Here is a 22,735-nt window from a genome sequence, read left to right as displayed (position 1 = left end):
GTGTTGTGGAAAACCCTCTCAGCTGTGGGGAGTTGGAATAAACCAGCAAAGATTTACACGCTGAAGTTCCCCTGAGGACTACGATGATCCTGCAGCCCCCTGAGCAGCAGAACCAATCTGCTGCTGTCCTTCATCCAGGTCCCGTTGGGTTCCTGATCTTACAAGATCACGACAAACCAAACGGCAGCTCGTGCTGGTTTTATTACTGCAGAGGCCGCTGCCGTGTCGTCGGTTATCACACAGCAGCTGACGAGTGGAACATGAAGATGATTCCAGCTCGTGGTGGTAAAGTTCTGCCTGCTCTTCTTCTGTTGCTTCATGTCACTCACAACCTCACATCTGGACAGTCGTGTCAAATCATGCAGATCGGACACATTTTGTTCACAACACAACGTAGTGAACACATCAAAAGTCGGCCTTAAAGTTTGTAAGGAGTTAAGGAATACTCTTGTATGTCTACAATCACTGAACAGTGTCCCCCCCCCCCCCCATCTCTCTGATCTGCTACAACCGTATGTCCCACCACGTTCCCTGAGGTCAGCGGACCAGTTGCTCCTCACAGTTCCAGGAACTCGTCTTAAGCGCAGAGGTGACAGGGCCTTCTCTGTAGCAGGACCAAGACTTTGGAACGAGTTACCTCTGCTTGTCAGACAGGCCCCTCCCTCTCGGTTTTCAAGTCCAGTTTAAAAACTCACTACTATTCAGTAGCTTTCAACACCAGATGATCTGTGTTTGATCCTGTATGCTCCACACTGGTTTGTCGTCATTATCTGCATCGTTTTTATGTCTATATTCTGATTTACCTCATTTTGTATTTTGCTTTGTGTGTTACCTGTTGTTCTGTCTGTACAGCTCTTTGTTTGGCCTCGTAGCTGTTTTAAGTGCTCTATAAATAAAATGGTATGGTATATGTAAACAGACCAGCCCTATCATTTGAGGTCGTTATGCTTTTTAGATTTTATTGAACATAAAAGTTCCTGAAATGACTGGGGTGGCTGAAAATTGATCTAAACCAGGGGTGTCCAGATGTTTTCATCATGGAGATACTTTTAAAACGACCAGGTGAAAGTGATCTACCTGCTATAAGGCCCCGTTTACACACAACCACCTCTGGAAACCTTTGTGTTTTTTCAATGTTTATTGGGTTAATAAACAAAAAATGAGCAGGTTTACACAAAAACGCTGTAGTTTCCATGTCAGTCAGGTTGCCAGATAAGAAATGATGAGCTATAGTACTGTGGCTTTAAAATGACAGTGTTTTGACCTAAACTGTCAGACGTGCTGAGTAAAGATATTCTAAGATGAGGTGTGTGTTGTGTTTGTTGAACATGTGCACAGAAAAGGAGGCAGTAAATGGGACATTTAAATTTATCTGGCAACCCTGACTGAACGTTGCACGTCGTGTAAACGAGGCTCAGACTGGCTGCCCTGCCTGTCAATCAAGAGGCACATTTTATAGATGATGATCGGCTGACGTCTGTTTTTTAATCATGACATCTACCAAGAACACATTTGACATTCACCGGTAGATCACCATCAACGTACTGATCACCCCTGATCTAAGGTGACCTATTGCCCCCACCCCCCCTTCCCCCCCGGCTCCACCACTGCTCCTTCCATTTGCCAGGACCTGTGACTGTGCTCTGCCTGGGACAAACAGAACCCTGCGTCTGTTCCTCTCCACGCAGTAACTTGTGTTCACCTCCCTCACCGATGCTGGGGGACACAGCCTGAAGTCCATCCTGTGTGTCTGTAGCTTTGTTCTGTGGTGAAGCAGGAAGTGGAGCTGCTCAGAAAACAATGGCTGTTGCAGATAACACCTGTGAAGGCCCCGGTGGTGGGAAGCCCCCGCTAACACAAGAAACACACAACAGTTGTCCTGCTTCTTATCTCCTGTTGAATATCCTCAGTTTGTAAAGACCTGAAGATCCGTCTTATCTGAAGCTACTCTGGAACTTCTGGCCAAATGCAAGTTTTCACCGTCGTCTTTACTCCGTTTTTCTCACGGTGTTTGTGGTGCTGTCATCTGACATGGACCATCTTTGATTTTATTTTCAAGAGTCAAAGCCTGAACTCAGCTCTGGTTTATTGGGTTCAGGTCCAAACACTTTACTGTGGTGGATCCAGACCAGCTTGAAAATACCTTCTCAGTTCTCAGAGTCTCCTCTGAGGTCCTACACCTGCTTTATGTTCTTCAGCAGCGCTGGTGTTTGATCCTTCACACTCCAACACACCTCTGAGAGACGGTCTGAGGATCAGGCTGAGCTCAGTGCCCACCCGCCGAGCCCAGGGGTGCGTTGGGATAAAGTAGGTGTCAGTTTGCAGGAGCGTTTGGTTTGTACTCTGCTGTGAGCAGCAGGTCGGTGCCAGAGGGAAACGGGGATTAAACTGCACTCTTCCAGACATGAAACAGGGAAAATACTTTTAGAAGCAAATACTGAGTCCGCCCTGCTCAAAGGAGGACGGAGTCGTCAACGCTGCTCTGAACGTTCGATACGAAGTGGATGGACTGTTTGTCTCCGGTCGCAGAGCCGAGAGGGACCTGGAAATACTTTGAGTTTGTCCTTTTGTCCGTCCGTGCATGTTGTGAGCAGGAGAAACTGAAACTTAAGTGACACTCTGACTTCCATCCTGGTGTGTGGCTGCATGCAGGTGTTCACCGTAAATCTGGGTTTCCTCGTCAAAATCCAAGATGGCTACTACAGACTGGAAATAAAACACAAATAAATAAAAAAAGTTAATTAGATAATAATAATAAAATAACAATACCTCTTGTTGAACGGTCATCATTTGTTATGAGGCAGGACTTTAATCTGGTCCAGGACTTGTTGACAGGATCAGTTTTATCTTTTCATAAAGAGCTGCTACAACTTTGTGTCTGAAGTGTTGACGTGATGTCGTAGCGGGGCTCGGTAACTTTAAAGTCGTGCATCAACAACAGAAACGTAGATCCAGAGCTTTAAAACCATCACAGCTTGTGTTGTTGCTCTGGACCGACCTGAATGACCTGATGAAGGTCGTTTAAATGATGATGTCATCGATCTTTGCAGCAAGCTGCTAGAAGAGACGTTCGTGTTCAGATTATGTCGTTTCAAGTTAACGAGTTCGTCGTGGAGACCGCAACGACATGCTAGGCTGCTAATGTTACACGTGCCTCAAGATAATAGCGCCGTGCTGAAACACGCTTAGGAACTTTAGTTCCGCGGTGCATAATCTCTCATTATTAAAATTTAATTAATGAAAAAATAACTGAAAGGGTACACACGTGGACCGAACCGAACATGTTGATCTTTCACCAAAAACATTTAGGTTTACTTCATTCCTTGTTTCAGCACAGAAAAAAAAAAATACTCTGTCACTGTTCAAGTCGCTCAGGCCATCGGTGTCCTGTCTGTTTTGGTCTACCAGTGCTTTTTGTTGTCTCCGTGTGCTTTGTTGCCGTGTGCCGGCCTCTTTAACCCTCAGCTGAGAGCACATGATGGAACTGCTAAGAGATGTTGTGCAGATGGAGTCAGTTTGTGGCAAAGAATAGTCTGAAGACAAGAAGGGAGAGACTCCTGTCAGCCAACCCCCCCACTGAGGCTGGGGGGGGGGGGGGGGTGAGAAATGTTTCATCTCCTTCCTGTTGCTGAAGATCTGCTCAGAGAGGAGGACACGGTGTGGCAGGAGAAACTGAGGAGGAGCAAACATCTGACACACCTACCCCCCCGAACATAAGAGGATCTGCGGTGGAAGTATTTGAGTATCTTGGTCGACTCACATCTCTCTTTTAAGCTCCATGTTGAAAACTTGATAAAGAAACTGGAAGTTAAACTGGGTTTGTTTTTCAGAAACAGATCCTGTCTAACTCTGAACCCTGAGGAACACCTTGTATCTGTGACTTTCCTTCCCTCCATTGATCACGGTGATATTATTTACATGAACGCTCCTACAAGAACCCTGCAGATGTTGGATGCTGCAGATGTTGGATACTGTCTATCATGGTGCACTAAGATTCATAACTGGCTGTGATTATCGTACCCACCACTGCACCCAGTATTCACTGGTTAACTGGTCACCATTAACTCCACACAGACTCTCCCACTGGTACATTTTCATCTTTAAATCACTTCCTGGTCTGCTGCCTTCATACATCTCCTCCTACATGTCTCTGTGTGAGTGCAGCTACAGCGTGCGCTCTCAGGACATCATTACCTGCAGTGTTCCCTCAATGAGGACTGAACTAGACAAAAGGACCTTCTCCTACTCCGCTCCTGTTTCCTGGAACATCTTGTAAAAACATCTGAAGCTCTCGACCTTTGACCTCTCTAAGTGGCTTCAAACATCTAAGTTCATGCACATGTTCCTGTTTTTTTTTTTTGCAACACCAATCTATTAAATTCCTCTTCTTCATCCCTGATCTGGTTTGATGGCGTTCTTTTGTTTTTTTGCCAAGAGTCAAGTGATCTCTTCCTCCTCCGTTGATGCCATGACTGAAACGGTGAGAAATGAAGGAATTTGTCACGAGAGAATTAAACTCGGGTCCAACGTGGCTGCAGGAGGTCTGGAGATTTCCTGGTGGGCTGGTCTGATGTGTGGACTGCAGGACCAGCGCTCCGTTTTTTTTTTTTTTTTTTAGAACTTTTTATTCATGTAAATGGTAAATAGATTGTACCTATACAGCTCCTTTCTATCTGATCAAGACACTCAAAGCTCTTTACAACAATCTGTGCCTCATTTACCCACTCATACAGCTCTATACTAGATCTCTACAAAGCTACTTGAACAAATCATTGTAATGAGACTAATCAGAGCTTTATCACATTCAGACACTGATGGACACACATCAGAGGCAGTGAGGGGTTCAGTGTCTTGCCCAGGGACACTTCGACATGTGACTGCTGGTGGATTCGAACCCCCAACTCTCACATTGGAGGACGGCTGCTCTAACCACTCAGCCACAGCCGCCCCATAACAACGTATAAACACAGAACACCACTGAGGCTGTCAGCTCTCGTTTTTTTTTTTTGTGACATGTCAATCAATCCAGTAGGCGTGTCAGCAAATGACCAATCAGCGAACTCAGCTTGTCTCGAAGGTAAATGCCCCTTGCCTGCGGAGCTGACTGCAGCTGCTCAGGGTGTACGCTTGAGCATGAAGTCTGAACTGTCTGCGGACAGTGCACGTCGAGTCCGCACAGAAGAAGGTCGGCAGGAATCTACTGGAGCCTGAAGTGTTGCTGTTTTCATGTGGACCATGACCGGTCCTTGGAAGCATTTAGCAACTATCAGGGTGAGGGCTACAGGCCCTTAGTTGTTCAGACTAGGGGTTGAACGAGTGTATAATTTTTAAACTCGACATTAACATAATAAAACCAGAGTAGAACTCGAGTATTTGATGACGTCATAGATCTCAAGATACAAAAATAAATAAATAAAACCGCAATAAAAGGTCATTATTTACCAAAAAAAAGACCAACAAAACATTGGGAGCATATATTATGCTCCTTCCATTTATCATACTGCTAATAAGTCACAGGAAAAACTAAACTATTAGTTTTTATTATTAAACTGCAAATGCAGCACGTCAGAAACGAAACTTAAAACAGTGGCTGGGCGGTGCATTGGACCCGGTGTTGCACCATACTCTGTGACCTGCAGCAGTGCAACACCGCCCCCTACGGTCATACGGTGGTCACATAATATGACGTCACTACGGATACTCGACGTTACATTTTTAACCTCGATAGATGTCCTAGCAATAGATGTGTAGATTACTCGAGTACTCTGTTAATGCCCTAGTTCAGACCAGTCACTGTAGAGCTCTTTGGAACTGGGATGATGGTGGCGGCCTTCAGGCAGGTCTCCACTCCATATTAAACGCTCTGCACTCACTGTGCACGTTCTTCGATAAGCTTGTTTTTACAGAAGAGTTTGTAGAGCAAAGCTAGTAACGTTAACGGTAACATTTGTCTTAGTTCATATCTTAGATCTTATGACTTTTTATTTTACATTTTAATACTTTGTTAGATGTAACTGGGACCCTGAGCACAGTTTCATTCCACCTCATGTACCACGTGATGAGAATCAGAGTCAGAGAGTCAGAGATTCTTTATAGTCATTCGCACCTCATGTGGTACATGTGGTGGAGCGAAATTATGTCCACAGGGTCCCAGTTACATCCAACAATAAAATGTCTAAGAAAAACAGTAATAACATCTAAGATATGAACTAAGAAAAACATCAACTAAATATACACTAAGCACTCATAACATAAAACATTGAACATCAGCACAAACATGAACATGAGTCTGTGAGCAGATGTGCACGCATGAACACATCAACATTGAAACAGATCAGCAGCAACATGAAACAGATCAACAGCAACATGAAACTGATCAGCAGCAACATGAAACTGATCAGCAGCAACATGGAACACATCAGCAGCAACATGAAACAGATCAGCAGCAACATGATGTGATTTTCCACAGTGATTATTCTGGTTAGAGATTCATGAGTCTAACAGCCTCAGGGTAGAAGCTGTTCCTCAGTCTAGTGGTTCTACACTTAATGCTCCTCAACCTCCTTCCTGAGGGGAGCAGAGCAAAAAGTGTGTGTGCTGGGTGAGTGTGGTCCTTCATGATGCAGGTGGCCCTCTTCCTGCATCTGGAGGTGTAGATGTCTGTGATGGTGGGGAGACTGACTCCAACATCTTCTGTGCAGCCTTCAGCACTCTCTGCAAAGCTTTTCTTTCTGCAGCTGTGCAGCCTCCATGCCACACGTTGATGCTGGAGCACAGGATGCTCTCCACTGCACACCTGTAGAAGGAGGTGAGGACTGAGCTTCCAGACCAGCTCGTCTCAGCCGTCTGAGGAAGTAGAGTCTCTGATGATCTTTCTTCATCAGGCTGGTGGTGTTGTTGCTCCAGCTGAGGTTGTTGTTCAGGTGCACACCCAAGTACTTGTAGCTGGAGACCACTTCCACCGCAGATCCTCTTATGTTCAGGGGGGTGTAGGTGTGTGTGTTCCTTCTGAAGTCCACAATCATCTCCTTTGTCTTCTTCACATTGATGTGAAGGTTGTTCTCTTTGCACCAGCTCTCCAGGTGTTCCACCTCCTGCCTGTAGAATGAGAGATGTGTGTGTGTGTTGAATGGATGTGAGAATGACAATAAACTTGAACTTGCACAGCTCCATCTGCAGGCTCTTGGAGCAGACTGTCCTCCAGAACATCTCACATAAAATCGATACAGTTTGGCCTAAACATCTTAAAACGTTTCCATTTTTAATGCTCATCAAGTACAAACAAGCTTGTTCAGTTCAACAGGTCCCAAACACATGAGCACAGCTCATGAGTGCATGTGTTTCTGCAGTAGCTGCACGTTGAGATGCTGATCCAAGTCAAAAACGATGCTTGCGAGGACCCGTTGCTTGCAGAAGTCAGCCTCTGACATGTAACGGTCTTGGTGGTGTAAACCGTGAGGCTGGCAGCAGCAGCATTCATCCAGAGGAGTCTAGTTTTTTAACAAAGCACTTTTGTGATATCCGAGTCGTCTGAGTAAGAGTGCGGCTTTTTAAATGGCTCCTTAACCTCTTCCCAAACCTCCTTTAGAACCACAGCATGCAGAGCAGCCACACAGTCCTGAGTGTGACACGTGGTCTATATAAATGCACGTTGTTTGGTCATTCAACGCTTCTTTATGGTGGTGTTTAGAGGAGCGTGTTTTATATTCAATACATTTTACTTTCTGCTCTAATGACGACCATCATCATTAGAGCTGGGAGGAAAGAGTTGGCCTTGGCTGAATTCAAATGCAGATAAAAAATAATCTGTATGCCTTTTTATACTTGTCTATTGTTGTTCACTGTTGTCATCATTCTTTGTTCAAATCAGGTCTCTCTTGTAAAAGAGTCCTCGAGGCTCGATGGGACTAACCTGAAGAAATAAAGGTTGAATGAAAGAGTTCAGGGAAAAAACAAACATTTGAAAGAGAAGGTGAGGAAGTTTCTGCAGCTTCTGTTGTTTTAACCCAGATCAGCTCTGAAATGTGGCCACCATGCCGTTCCCCTCAGGGGCGTGTCTCTGCTGTCAGATGAGCCAATCAGACGGGGTTTATCCGTAGAGGAGGAGGAGCGTGGGGAGGAGTCAGACAGTAGGAGGGAGTCATTAAAGGGAGAGCAGTCAGAGCAGGAGCGCCACAGCTCCGGGAGAGTTGGACTCCGCTGACTAATGGACACAGGTTCGACATTAATACATTTTTCTTCACATGTTTAAAATAATTAGTTTATTTACTAACTCGGATGACTCTTTCCAGAGGACCCGCCGGCCTAGCAGCGGATGCAACGGTGTCTGTGCTGCAGGATGTTGAGCAGAAATGAGAACAATGGCTCCTCTAAAAGGTTTTACTGATTTAAACTCATGCTTTAGTTTCTGCTGTGTAGTTTCTATACATTCTTACCGTGTAGATACTTCTGTCACCACTAATGACACCAGGTGTAGCTCGTGAAAAGATGGCTTTACGTCTTGTGGTTTTTGCAACGTTTGTACTTTTGAAAAAGTTAAACTTTTATTTATATTTTCTTCAAATAAATACATTGATATCGCTTCAAACAGTTTTTCTTTGAAATCTGTGAACTTACTTTAGTTTAGCCTTTTTATGGACTTTTAAGCTTTTAATATTTGCTCCCTTTAGCTAGTGTTTCACCATTTTAACTGTTAGCTTGTGTTTTGCTACATTTAGCTACCAGCTAGCCTTTTGCTGCTTTCAGTTTTTAGCTATTGTTTTGTTACTTTTAATTTAGTTAAGTTAATTTATAAAGCATCAAATCACAACAAAGTTGTCTCTGGACACTGAACACAAACGTTCACATACATAGAAAAGCCAATTGGTAAAGTTCTCTATTTAAGGAATTTTAGCTAGTGTTCTGCTATTTTTATGCAGTGTTTGGCTATTGCTAATTTTAGGCTGTCATTTTGCTACAATTAGCTTTCAGCTACCACTTTGCTACTTTTTTCATTCAACCTTTATTTCTACAGGTTGGTGTCGCTGAGTCTCGGGGACTCATTTATTTATGAGAGACCTGATTTAAACAGAGTGATGACAACGGTAGACAATTATTAAAAAAATACATTTTAAAGTAAATGGAAGTAATGATATAAAAAAAGAGCTACATTATAAAGCGATATAAAATACTAAAAACAGGATCATGTCTGCATTGATGTAGCTAGTTTTCTGTCCTTATCGTTTAATGAGTTTTCTCTCCTTTACCTTTTAACATTTCTTGTGCTTTTAGTTTTAACAACTCCGTTTCAGCTCCTTTAGCACATTTCAGCAGCCGTTCAATGCTCAGCAGTCAATCGGCCTTTCCACAGAACATGTAATTTCTTTAGCGAACGTTTGAATCTCAGATTTTCCTTCAGTAGGATCAAGACTAAGACTTTTCTGTCCCAACACTTATTGACAGCTGTGCTTTCACTGGAAGAGACCGACCCAGCTTGTTGTCACAGACCTGGTAGTTGAATCATTCGGCTGCTTGTGTGTGTTTCGTCATGCGATTGTGCCTTGATGTGAGATGTTGTGCGACCAGTGACGTCCTGCGCTCCTGTCTGTGGCTCAGGGCCTCTCACACACTTCCTTTGTTTTAAATCCTGCTTCACATGGACTGTGTGAGCTGGAAATGCAGACGTGCTGGTGATACTGGCACACGGAGCTGTTGGGCTGACTCTTGGACTAGCTTTAAACAAACTCTCTCCGTGGTGACACATTGCAGCTCTATAGATGTGTAGATTGCTTCCTGTCGGTGGCAGCGTGGAAAGGCGTTTCCTGCTGTTTGGTTGCAGTGACGTGGACACTCACATGAACTCCTCCTACTCTTTACAAGTCGACTCATGGTTTGGTTCTGACTGAAGCTCAGCAGCTATCAGATGAGTAGCCTCAACACACATGCTCCCCAAACAGTGAATACTTTGGCGATCATTTAAATTTTCTTCGCATCTCCATCTTCTACCACTTCTCTGTAGTCAGGTCACAGAGGCAACAGGTCCAGGAGAGACACCCAGACATTCCTCTCTCCAGAGACACTTTTCAGCTTGTCCTGGAGGACCCTGGGGTGTCCCCAGGCCAGAGAAGATATTCAGTCCCTCCAACGTGTTCTGGGTCTGCCTCGGGGCCTCCTACCAGAGGGATGTGCCTGGAAAACCTCTGAAGGGGGGTGTCCAGGATGCAGAGGAGCAGTGGTTCTACCCAAAGTTTCTCCGGATGATGGAGCTCCTCATTTCAGCCTCTTGTATCCAGGATCTGATTCTTTCTGTCCTGATCCAAACCTCATGATCATCAGTGAGGGTTGGAACGTAGACAGCACAGTAAATCAAGAGCTTTGCCTTTAGACTCGGCTCTGTGTTCACCACAACAGACCAAATCAACACTCTCATTACTGAGAACAAGGCCATAATCCATCGATCCATCTCCCGCTCCATCCTCCCAGCCCTCCTGAACAGGACGCCCAGATGAACTCCTCTATTCAAAATTTTTCTTCCCATGTCTTAAAATGATGATATCGATGTAGTCATAACATAAATAGTGCATTTTTTTGCCTTTTAGCAAAATATCTCATAAACAACTCAACAAATTTAAATGAGACTCTCAGAAATGTAGGGAGAAGCCCCTGCTCCTCCACATTGAAAGGAGTCAGCTGAGGTGGTTTAAGATTTAATATGGGGCCGAGACGGGGTAGAGGTGGGCAGCCGACTTGGGACCAGAAAGTTGTGGTTCGACTCCCAGCCATTCCCACGTCGTGGTGTCTTTGAACAAGACACCTAATCCATAACTGCTCCCCGGGCGCTTGCATACCGTGTTTTCTGCCATACACGTCGCTCTGCCCTGTAAGTCACATCAGTCCAAACATGTCTCATGAAGTGGAAAAATTCATAAATATGTCACTTTGTCACATCTATTATGAATCACCACTGACAACCCAGAAACGTGGGCTGGTGTTGTGTCAAAAATTGATGGACTGCCAAATGGCACCGAAGGAGCGTGCACGGGAGGACTTAAACAAGAATTTAACAAGATTAACACTTCATCCATCCATTCTGTAACGCTTATCTGGGGTTGGGTCGCGGGATTAATCTTGGAGAAGCTGTGAGCTCGACTTTAAAGGAATCAATACGGCTGTTTGGAGTTTCCATCAGAGAAATATACCATCCATCCATTTTCTTCCGCTTATCCGGGGTCGGGTTGCGGGGGTAGCAGCCTAAGTAGGGAGGCCCAGACTTACCTCTCCCCAACCACTTGGGCCAGCTCCTCCAGGGGAATCCCGAGGCGTTCCCAGGCCAGCCGGGAAACACAGTCCCTCCAGCGTATCCTGGGTCTTCCTCTGGGTCTCTTCCCGGTGGGACGTGCCCAGAATACCTCACCAGGGAGGCATCCAGGAGGCATCCTAAACAGATGCCTGAGCCACCTCAACTGGCTCCTCTCGATGTGGAGAAGCAGCGGCTCTACTCTGAGTCCCTCCCGGATGACAGAGCTTCTCACCCTATCTCCAAGGGAGAGTCCAGACACCCTGCAGAGAAAACTCATTTCAGCCGCTCTTATCCGAGATCTCGTTCTTTCGGTCACAACCCAAAGCTCATGACCATAGATGAGGGTAGGAACGTAGATCGACTGGTAAATTGAGAGCTTTGCCTTTTGACTTGGCTCTCTCTTCACCACAACAGACCGGTACAGCGCCCACTTCACTGCCGATGCTGCACCTATCCGCCTATCAATCTCACACTCCATTTTTCCCTTATTCGTGAACAAGACCCCGAGATACTTGAATTCCTCCACTTGGGACAGGACCTCCTCCCTGACCTGGAGAGGGCACTCTACCCTTTTCCGGCTCAAGACCATGGCCTCGGATTTAGATGAACTGATCCTCATCCCGGCCGCGTCACATTCTGTTGCAAACCGCTCCAGCGAAAGCTGTAGATCACTACTTGATGAAGCCAATAGGACCACATCATCTGCAAAAAGCAGAGAAGTGATCCTAAGGCCACCAAAAAGGATCCCTTCAACACCTTGGCTGCGCCTAGAAATTCTGTCTTTAAAAGTTATGAACAGAATTGTTGACAAAGGGCAACCTTGGCTGAGTCCAACTCTTACTGGGAATGAGCCCGACTTGCTGCCGGCAATGCAGACCAAGCTCTGACACCAGTCGTACAGGGACCTAACGGCCCGTATCAAAGGGCCTGGTACCCCATACTCCCGGAGTACCCCCCACAGGGGTCCCCAAGGGATGCGGTTGAACGCCTTCTCCAAGTCCACAAAGCACATGCAGACTGGTTGGGCAAACTCCCACGCACCCTCCAGGACACTGCTGAGGGTGTACAGCTGGTCCAGTGTTCCATGAGCAGGACAAAAACCGCACTACTCCTCCTGAATCCAAGGTTTGACTATCCAACGGACCCTCCTCTCCAGAATCCCCAGAATAGACCTTACCAGGGAGGCTTAAGAGCGTGATCCCCCTGTAATTGTAACACACTCTACGGTCCCCCTTTTTGAATGGGGGACCATCACCCCGGTCTGCCAATCCAGGGGGAACTTCCCCCGATGTCCACGCAATATTGCAGAGTCGCGTAAGCCAACACAACATCCAGAGCCTTAAGGAACTCAGGGCGAATCTCCTCCACCCCTGGGGCCCTGCCACCGAGTAGCTTTTTAACTACCTCGGTGACCTCAGCACCAGAGATTGGAGGGCCCGACCCAAAGTCCCCAGGCTCCGCTTCCTCAGAGGTAGACGTGCCAGTGGGATTGAGGAGGTCTTCAAAGTATTCTGCTCACTGACCCACAGCATCCCGAGTTGAGGTCAGCAGCACACCACCTCCACTATAAATAGTGTTGGTGGTGTACCGCTTTCCCGCCCTGAGATGCCGGATGGTGGACCAGAATCGCCTTGAAGCCATACGGAAGTCATTCTTCATGGTCTCTCTGAAGATTAACACTTAAAAACTATTATTTGTTTGCTTGACATTATAGTAAAGTTGTGTCTCAGTTGAACTTTTACTTGATAAATGCACTTTGACGGTCACATCAGCTGAATTTTTCAGATGTGGTGCAGCAAAATGAAGCTGATTTGACGGTTGCTCCAGGCAAGCTGGATGAAGGTGGCAGGCTATGGCAAGCTTATTGTGTCAATTAATAGCCACTTTTTACCTATTACATAATACAGCGGCATGCCTTACTACTTGACTGCCATCTAGTGGCTGAAAATGGTAGTGTTCAGAAATTTCAGCTAGAAATTAAAGTGAATGAAATCGGTCATATCTTTGCCAAAAATTGGTTTATAAATATGGAAAATTCCATTAATATGTCGCTTCAGCCTGCAAGTCGCTGGGCATGCAAATGATGCAAAGAACTGCGACTTATAGAGCGAAAAAAATGGTAAGTCTGGTCCTCTGGACAGAAGACCTGACTTGACTTGTTAGGTTTTTCTACCTGGATTGTGGAGCATACGTCAGGATATCGTCTGTGTAACTGTTTCTCTCGTTTGAGTTTATAGACAGCTGAACATTTGCTCATGACAGAAACCCTGTTAGCCTACACACTCTTCATTCATTCATCTCACTTTTCCTACAGACACTGGTCTTCTGGCTTTGAGCGCACATGTGTCTGACATTTTAGTTCATTCATCCAACCTTTATTTCTACAAGTTAATTCCATTGAACCTCAGGGACTCATTTACAACAGAGACCTGATTTATTTAACAAAGACTGATGACAACAGTGGACATCAATAACAACAACAATAAACAATCATAAAACGTTAGGAGTCTTCAAACTATGGGTGCTCATGGGCATTTGGGGTCAGTAGGTGTAGTCTGTGGTCTGTAAACTGAACCTTGAATGCTCCTCAGTCCGTCCCCCCCGATTGCTCAGTCTACCTTGAGCCCCGTGTGTGTGGACCACAAGGCTCAGATTGGTCTGTCTGGGAATTTCAACCAGACGTCTGGACACATGTCACAAATACCATTATTAGAGCAGGACGAACAAGTTTGACATGTTTAAATCTGAAGTTTTGCCTGTTTTAATCTGTGTTCAAGACAATGTCAGAGAAACTGAATGTGCAGCTATTGACCAGTAAGATGGCATAAGATTCAAATATAGGATAAACAAGGTCAAAGGTTGAACATCCAAGTCATTCCAGTTTCATATTTATCAATCTATAAATTAAAAACAGGCTGGTAAAATGTTTGAAGTCAGAATCTCTCAGCTCTGAGACTGCAGAAGAAATGGAATGTGGCCGTCCGTCCACACACAGTTCAGTAGATTAAATCATAAAGGTGGGGGTGGCTGCTAAAGTGAGTCCAAAGCTGAGGATGGTGTGATGTGAGCAGAGTTGGACAACTCCCACCAGTTTTTGTGTTTGGCCTAGAATAGAGTTGAGCCGTGCTCCAGAGAGCAGGCTGTGGTTTTCAACCAGTGACTGCTCAGTGCCTGGCTCAATGGTCACAGACACTCAGAATTCAACGAGTGTGCAACTGAATATTCACCTTTTTGTCCCCGTCATGGAGCAAAGAAGACAAGATGTAAATTATTTCTGTCCATGCATGTTTGGAGCTTGATAACCTGAAAAATAAATGAGTTACCGACTTCTGTTTTGATGCGTGGCTGCATCTATGGGCATTAAAAAAGGTGCCAATCAACATGTTGACGCATCAAAATCCAAGATGGCCGCCACCGTGTGTAAACCAGCCGATCATTTGAGGAAACTATGAAGTTTTTATTTTTACTTAAAAGCAAAGTTTCCTTAAATAACTGGGGTGGTTCTTGGGGTTGCCGAAGGTTAATCTATGGTGGCCTTGAGCGTCAGATCACATGTTCTCCAGGTGAATTCAGATAAGATGACCTTCAAGGCCAGCCAAGGGAGCCAAATTCAGATAAACATGGTCTGTTAGAGACATTTGTCTTCTTTGATCGGTCCCATCATTGTTGTCCGTGCTGAACTCGGGGATGAAGAATTGATTATGGATTAGGCGTCCAGCCAATCAAATCAATTGTGTCAAACATGAAGACGTTTTCAAACGTCTCATTTTTAAGAAGAAATGTTTTGTTTTTTAAATTTCTAGTGAGACTCCGTTGTTTCCGTTCAATCAGGAATCGGAGGAGCAGAGACGAGGCCCCCTCCTCCTTTGAAACCTGCACCTCCTGTCCTCCTCTCTGCTCCTTCTGCTGCTGTTCAACCTGCCAACATCTCGAACCTGTGGTGAAACCAGAAGCTTCTGTCCCTCACTGTGTTCCTGTCTGTTTCTCTCCCAGGTGTTTGTGACATGGTGCCAGCCGGCTGGCTCGGACAACGTCTTCAGTACGATGTAGACTCTAAGGACGAGGCAGCAGAACACTAGAGACGACTCCATCAGGAGATCAGGAAAACTGAACTCAGCTGTCTTTTCTCTGAAGGGGCCACACACTGTCCCCCGTCCACAAGAAAAGGATCAAGACCTCAGCTCCTCGGCCTACGACGTCTGTGTGGAGATCTGCCGAGCCACCATGTGCCATGTGATCGTCACCTGCCGCTCCATGCTGTGGACCCTGCTGAGCATCGTGGCTGCGTTTGGAGAGCTCATCGCCTTCATGAGCACCGACTGGCTGGTAGGATATCCCCGCACGCCTGACGCCATCTTCGGTCCCCACGGGGCGTCCGCAGCCGGCGAGGCCTACAGACCCACATTAGGCATCTACGGCCGCTGTATCAAGCTGCCCCACACGCAGCAGGGGGTCCTGTGTGGACCGTACGCCATCCACTTCGGGGAGATCGCCAGCGGGTTCTGGCAGGCGACCTCCATCTTCCTGGCTGCAGGGATCCTGCTGCTGTGCGCTGTGGCCTTCATCTCCGTCTTCACCATGTGCTTCCAAAGCATTATGAAGAAAAGCATCTTCAATGTGTGTGGACTGCTGCAAGGGATCGCAGGTGAGACGACTGTCAGCAAAATATCTCCGGAGCCACAAACACTTAGACAACACAAAGTGTGAGGGTGTCGTCTCATAATCATTGCCTGTGATTGATTTGTGATTGACCAAGGTCAGACACAACCGTCATAAGAATCTATGTGATGTTTGTGTGAGGAGCACGTTATGGTGCACAGCAGAGGAGCGTGCACGCTGCTCCTGTGGTGACCGCCACTCGTCGAGGTTGTTGAAAAGCTCTTTGAGCCAAACGTTTCATTTGAAGCCACAACTTTTCAAATGTTTCATGAAGCTTCAAACATCTCAGGTGGAACACCTGAACATTCACACAAGTGGCTGTTTGTGGCTATTAATGGTTTTAATGGTTTGTCATAACTACACGTGAACCCCGTCTGTGGGCGTAACGACGTATGTGTTTTTCCTGGTGGCTGCAAGTTGCAGCGCTGGCATTGGCTGTAACGTTCAACCACGTGACACGTGGATGAAACCATGTGTCCCGTGACACGTGGTTGAACGTTACAGCCAATCACCTAAACTTGCCACTGAAAGACGAGGCATATTTTATCCATACCCCGACCGAAGCAGTTCGGTCAGTACCATAAAAGAACCGAAGTTCGGTACTTAGTCCTGGTCCTCACCAGTGATTGTTGTTTATTTGGGGCGGGGCCGAACGTAAAGTGGGAGGGACGTTAAAAGGTAAATCTAACGCTCGTGGTGCAACTGTCTCGGCTCTCATCGGTTCTGCACCACGCTGCACCAGTTCAGGGCCGGTACGGCCAAAACCTTTAACGGTTCCAGTCCAGAAAAGCACCTTAAAAACTACCACCACTCACGACTCATCCATCAGCAGCAACATGGACGTAGCATGTTTGACTCTTCAAACAGCTTGAATGAGTAGAAGTAGTAAAGAAGCTTTTGTTAAGCTGCAGGTTGCCAGTCGGTGTTGAGCTGGGAGTATTCATGAACAATGGAGCTGCCAGATATCATCACAGGAGCTCCTGACGGGACATACCCCCCCACCCCCACCCCACCCCGCACACGGCTGTTGATTAAAGAGGGGAACTGCTCTGTTGGGGTTCATTGTTCAGACAATAAGGATGTGGAAGTGGAGAGTGGGCGACAGGAGCTTCAAACAGCCGAGGAGGCGGGAGGGTTTATATTCACACACAGCCGAAGTGTGTTCATCTTCCAGTTTAACCCAGAGGAGGGAACTGGGGCCAGTCTGCCGCTGGTCGTGTCACTGCCGATGTTTCCTGTGCTGCTTCTACTATACCATACCATACCATACCAATTTATTTATAAAGCACTTTAAACAGTGACATAGCACACCAAAGTGCTGTACAGGGACAAACAGAACAAGCACACAGCAACAGATTACATAACAGGACACCAAAAAGTAGAAACCAACAAAAACAATAATGGATAACAACAACAACTGCAACATGACCAACACAGTGTGATGCACACAGACTCAGCACAGGTCACACAGTGCTGAAAGCCAGGGAATAGAAGTGTGTTTTTAAGCGAGATTTAAAAACTGTGAGGGAGGGGGCCTGTCTAACGAGCAGAGGTAACTCATTCCAAAGTCTTGGTCCTGCTACAGAGAAGGCCCTGTCACCTCTGCGCTTGAGACGGGTTCCTGGGACTGTGAGGAGCAACTGGTCTGCTGATCTGAGAGAACGTGGTGGGACATACGGCTGGAGCAGATCGTACCACTGTCAATAACCAGTCAGTGTGTGTCAAACCTAACATGTTTCCATGAGTGTGCTCGATGATGTCACTCAAAGGGACCAACATTTTACTGACGATCATTCCCAGAAGCCAGGCAGCGCTCCAGTAATGAGAAAACTGGATCCAGACAGCAGATGTTTAGGAAAGAGATTGACCTCACATGAGAGGATTGTGGTGCTATTGCCAGAGATGGTCACGTCATTAAGTTGGAGTGACTCCCGGGACCGTTAGCCCATCATAACAAGTCCTAAACCACTTGGACCTCCCTGACACGAGTCCTGACTGCTGCTGTTAAATGGATCATCTCAAACGATCGCCTGGTCAGTTCTGAACTTCTGTCAGATGTTACCGGTCAGCTGTGACATCCAGGCTAACGGCTAGCCCAACATGTCCTGTTTGAACTTGCTTTTTCAAACTGGTAAAATAATTTCTTCTGTAAATGATGAGTGTGAAAGAAACTTACTAAACGTTGGTGTCGTGAATCACAATCAGCTGTTTGTGCACAGAAGAACACCCGTCGGCACAAAAAGCAACGTACAGAGAACACGATAAGATGCATGTGAGTGGGAGGGGTCTCCCAGCACAGGCTGCCCAAGAGACCGTCACAGCCACCTGGTGCCTCACATCCAACCTAGGCTACCACACGGGGGGGGGGGGCAGTGGGAGTACCAGTGGGAGAGTCTGTGTGAAGTTAATGGTGACCATTTAACCAGTGAATACTGGGTGCAGTGGTGGGTACGGTAGTTACAGCCAGTTATGAATCTTAGTGCACCATGATAGACAGCATCCAACATCTGCAGCATCCAACATCTGCAGCATCCAACATCTGCAGCATCCAACATCTGCAGCATCCAACATCTGCAGCATCCAACATCTGCAGCATCCTTGTAGGAGCGTTCATGTAAATAATGAATACAACAAAAGCTTGTTGTAAGTTTATTCACCCTTTTTCGTATGTTTGACTTTTAGCTACCATTTCAAACATTAAGCTAACCCTTTGATGTTTATAACTGCCTTTTAATTACATTTAGATAGTCTCCACTTTTTGGTTGATTTTAGCTTTCAGCTAATGTCTGCCAGTTTTAGCATGCGTTGATGAATTTAGCAGTTCAATAATGAGCATGTCCACAGATATAAGCTGAAGTGTCATTTGTAGACCGCTCTGCTCTGCCAGCAGGTTTTACTCTTACCTTTTTCTCCCAGTGAGGGAGCTGCATCTGTTTCATGCCTGACATGGGACCAGTGGCCTTGGTGTGTCTGTCAGAGGCTGGTGGGGGGGTGGAGGTGACGGGCAGTAGTTATCACACGATTGATGGTTCGGCTGCTGCACAGACAAGAAGCAGGGCCAAGCTAGCTCTGAGGTCAGGAGGTCCATCTTTATGGTGGAGGAGGAGGTGGGGGCGCTTCGATCCATCAGCAGGGCTGGCCTGAACGTCCAGGCAGCAACATGTGGAAAGAATTTATGACCTACTTTTCATTTCCTTGTTTCATACGATACGGGCTGACTCAAGTGAGGAGAAAGAAAGGAAGTGAAGCGAGAGGAGAAGAGATCAGGAGACTTTCACCTCCTTGTTTTAATCAAACTGAGGCACAGATGAAGCTCAGATCCTCCTGCCCTGCCGGGCTCAGTTACTTTCTGTAATCGGATTACTGCAGACGGCCTCAGTGGACATGATGGAGACCTCATGACATGAAACTGCTCAATGTGTGAGACGTTGGTGTCCTCACAACAGAAAGTGGGTCACAATGAGACAGGAAGTGACCTCGTCCTTCCACTGAGACTCAGGATGGCGGGGGCTGGTGGAAAAACCCACCAGCTTATCGGCTACCACCTTTTCCTGTTGTTGTCAGCGCCGCCGTGACCGGACTGAGTGTCCAGACCCAAGCTGGGCCGCTCCTTCCTGTTTAAGTCCAGCCGCAATTCTCCTCAGTTGCATTAAACTAGAAATCACTCCTGCAGCGTTTTCTGCTGCTCGGACGGCGCTGCAGGGCGGCGCTGCAGGGCGGCGCTGCAGGGCGGCGCTGCAGGGCGGCGCTGCAGGGCGGCTCTATAAATAAAATGGTATGGTATGGTATGGTATGGTTTGTATATGCATGGATGGATGTTTCCAGTCCCCCCTTAGGTCTGTAATGGGGGCAGAAAATTAGTCCTTCAAACCTTCAGGACTTTTGCCTTTTTGTGAAGAGATTATAAAAAATAAATAAAAAAAAACTGCTCAAACTACAAACCAAGAAATTAGTTCTGATTTGAGGACCCAGATGAAGTTCTTTGTCATTTTTATGATTATTAATTAATAATTGGTTATTAGTCAGAGCAGCCTAGAGTGAAGCTGGTGGATTTATTTGTGGAGTTGATCCAGTGGATCAGTGGTCTTGTCCTGGAACCTGAAAGGCTGCGCTGCATGAGCATCATGAGGGGGTGGGGCTTGGAGTGGAGGGGGTGGAGCTTGAAGTTAACAGAGATTCAGTTTCTGCCTGAAGGACGAGCTGTTGGCCGTGTTCTAACGACCGACTCGTGTGTTTGTTTCTGGCAGGGCTGTTCCTCATCCTGGGCCTGATGCTGTACCCCGCTGGCTGGGGTTCAGACAAGGTGCAGCTGTTCTGCGGTCCAGACGCCGCTCCGTACCGGGCCGGACTTTGCTCTATGGGCTGGGCTTTCTACACTGCCATGGGCGGCACCGTGCTCACCTTCATCTGCGCCGTCTTCTCCGCTCAGGCCGAGATCGCCACGTCAAGTGACAAGGTCCAGGAGGAGATCGAGGAGGGCAAGAGTCTGATCTGCCTCCTCTGAGCTCCACCGACATTTGTCCAGAGAAGAAGAATGGACCCGAGGCAGCTTAAAGGGATGTTCTGACCATTTTCAAGCTGTGTTTTGTCACGTAGTTATCAATAGTTCGTATCAGTGAAGTCAGTCAAAGATGTGGTGTCACAGACAGTCGGGCTGCTGATAACCATCTGTCCCGTTGATCTTCTGCTCGTCATGAAGCAGCCATGAGTCTGAGGCTGCTGCGTCTTTACCACTAAGACTCACCTCGTCGTCGCGTGGGACTCACCTGCAAATTCCGAGTTTGTCTTAGTCTTTCCAGAGGTGCTATTAGTTTCACGTGGAGCCCACAGAGGCCTCGTCTGTCACCACACGCTGTAAATACCTTTGAGTTTATGGATTTTGTACAGAATTATGATGCAGCAGTCGTTTTGATCCTGGCTGGGCCCGTCATGTGACTCTTGAACAAAGACGAGGAAAAAGAAGCCGTCGAAGAGTTAGCCACGTGTTCGAAGAGTTAGTCACGTGTCAGCTCAACAAGGGAACCACTAACCATCACCACCAGCAGCCGCTCCCAGAATGTACCTTTGAATTGTGCTTAATGTTTGTTTGACCGTTGAAATGTATCGTGGGAAGGGTTGTGGGCTCTGTGTGAGCTCCGGTCCTGGATCATCCTGCAGTCTCTGCACAAAGACTCAACCTTGAGGACACAAAGACATGAAGTGTTGCTAGTTAGGGAGCGTGTCGAGTCAAAGATGGTCTCCTTTCTGTTGTGATTTGTTTCTGCTAAATAAAGTGAAGGAAAACTAAATGATGGTTTTTATTCTCTGAGAGCGTCTCTTTGTCAGAGACGAGTCAAGGAGGACATCCTGTTTGTTACACGGAAATCTTCTGCTCCAGATCAAATGAAGGTGGGTGTTTTCAAAGTTTATCTTGAAAAAATTTCAAGTATAGTAGTCCCTCGCTACTTTGTGTTTCGACCTTCGTGGACTTGCTCTGTTGCAGTTTTTCAAAGTAAGACTGGACGTGGAAATGTGTGCAGGACACGTGATGGTCCACTTTATTATTACTCACATGACGGAGACAGTACGGGGTACTGTACAGTAAAATGTAAAAAAAAAACAAAATACTGTGGACAGGTGCCACCATTTTGTAGTTTTCTCTCATTAAGCCTCCACTGTATCACCGCTCATAATGACCACATTTCCCAGAAGCCAACAGGGCCCCGCCCAGAAGCCCCATTTCCTTCTGCTGAAAACTGAGAGGGAAAAGTTTTGATCTGATCGGAAAAAGTTTGACGATAATTACAGAGACTTCGGTGCCCAGCGCATGCAGAGAGACTCAGAACCCACCAAACCAGAACTGGACCTCCAGATCCATCGGTTAATCTTGAGAGCTGGTAGCCAGCCCACGAGGACTTCCAAATGGGACGTGCACCACCGAAGATCCGGCGCTCCATCCGGAGTCCACGGGACCTTTTTCATCTCTTGGACCACTCAATCGGACCGCCGGTCTTGCACCGGCCACTACCCCAAGCAGAGAGCCAACCAGAACCAGCAGGCTAGATCTGCAGAAACGGAACCGAGTCGGAGCAGTTCTGTTTCTGCAGAACCTGGTGAGTAAAATTTAGCAGCTACATAAACAGTCCTGTAGGTATGTTGTTAAAACACAAAGGTTTAAGAGGTTAGAACATTGAAAAGTTTGGGAAGGGTTTATAAAGGATTTATAAACGGTTTTTAGTTTCTAAAGGGTTTATAAACGGTTTTTAGTTTCTAAAGGATTTATAAACGGTTTTTAGTTTCTAAAGGATTTATAAACGGTTTTTAGTTTCTAAAGGGTTTATAAACGGTTTTTAGTTTCTAAAGGGTTTATAAACGGTTTTGTTTCTAAAGGGTTTATAAACGGTTTTTAGTTTCTAAAGGGTTTATAAACGGTTTTTAGTTTCTGAAGGATTTATAAACGGTTTTTAGTTTCTAAAGGATTTATAAACGGTTTTTAGTTTCTAAAGGGTTTATAAACGGTTTTTAGTTTCTGAAGGGTTTATAAATGGTTTTTAGTTTCTAAAGGGTTTAGAGGTTTAGGGTTTAGCGCTGGCTCGGGGTGCAGAAACATCCGGACGTCCTGATACTCAGTGATCCAAGTAGATCAATGGAATGAGGTTCTGTCGGGTCGTCTGGACGAGTTCTTGATCAGAACACACCTGGACCAAAAATCGGTTTACTTTGTTCTCTAGTTTGTCTTTAGCTGAAAAGTAGAGTTTCCTCAAATGATCGGGCTGCAGATGCAGCTGTGGGGGCCATGGCCACCAATACCCCCCCCCC

General features: G+C 46.3%; 1 protein-coding gene across 2 annotated transcripts in view; it reads left to right on the top strand.

The window, feature by feature from the left end:
• The window catches only part of lhfpl2a (LHFPL tetraspan subfamily member 2a), a 40,963-nt gene extending 20,306 nt beyond the window's left edge, over positions 1-20,657 (top strand). Inside the window, exons 1-3 of one of the 2 annotated variants that reach the window (XM_037691804.1) lie at positions 8,354-8,376; positions 15,272-15,923; positions 20,185-20,657. In XM_037691804.1, the coding sequence (XP_037547732.1) occupies positions 15,503-15,923; positions 20,185-20,441 (678 nt within the window). In that variant the 5' untranslated portion in view covers positions 8,354-8,376; positions 15,272-15,502 and the 3' untranslated portion in view covers positions 20,442-20,657. Of the gene's footprint in view, positions 1-8,353; positions 8,377-15,271; positions 15,924-20,184 lie in introns of those variants that run through there. The other variant, XM_037691803.1, reaches the window with a different exon arrangement.
• The last annotated feature ends 2,078 nt before the right edge of the window (positions 20,658-22,735 follow it).

Source organism: Nematolebias whitei, chromosome 18, assembly GCF_014905685.2.
Source record: "Nematolebias whitei isolate Nwh7 chromosome 18, NemWhi1, whole genome shotgun sequence".
Classification (NCBI taxonomy): Eukaryota; Metazoa; Chordata; class Actinopteri; order Cyprinodontiformes; family Rivulidae; genus Nematolebias; species Nematolebias whitei.
Note: the sequence above shows the minus strand (reverse complement) of the source record. Positions and strands in the feature narration are given on the sequence as shown.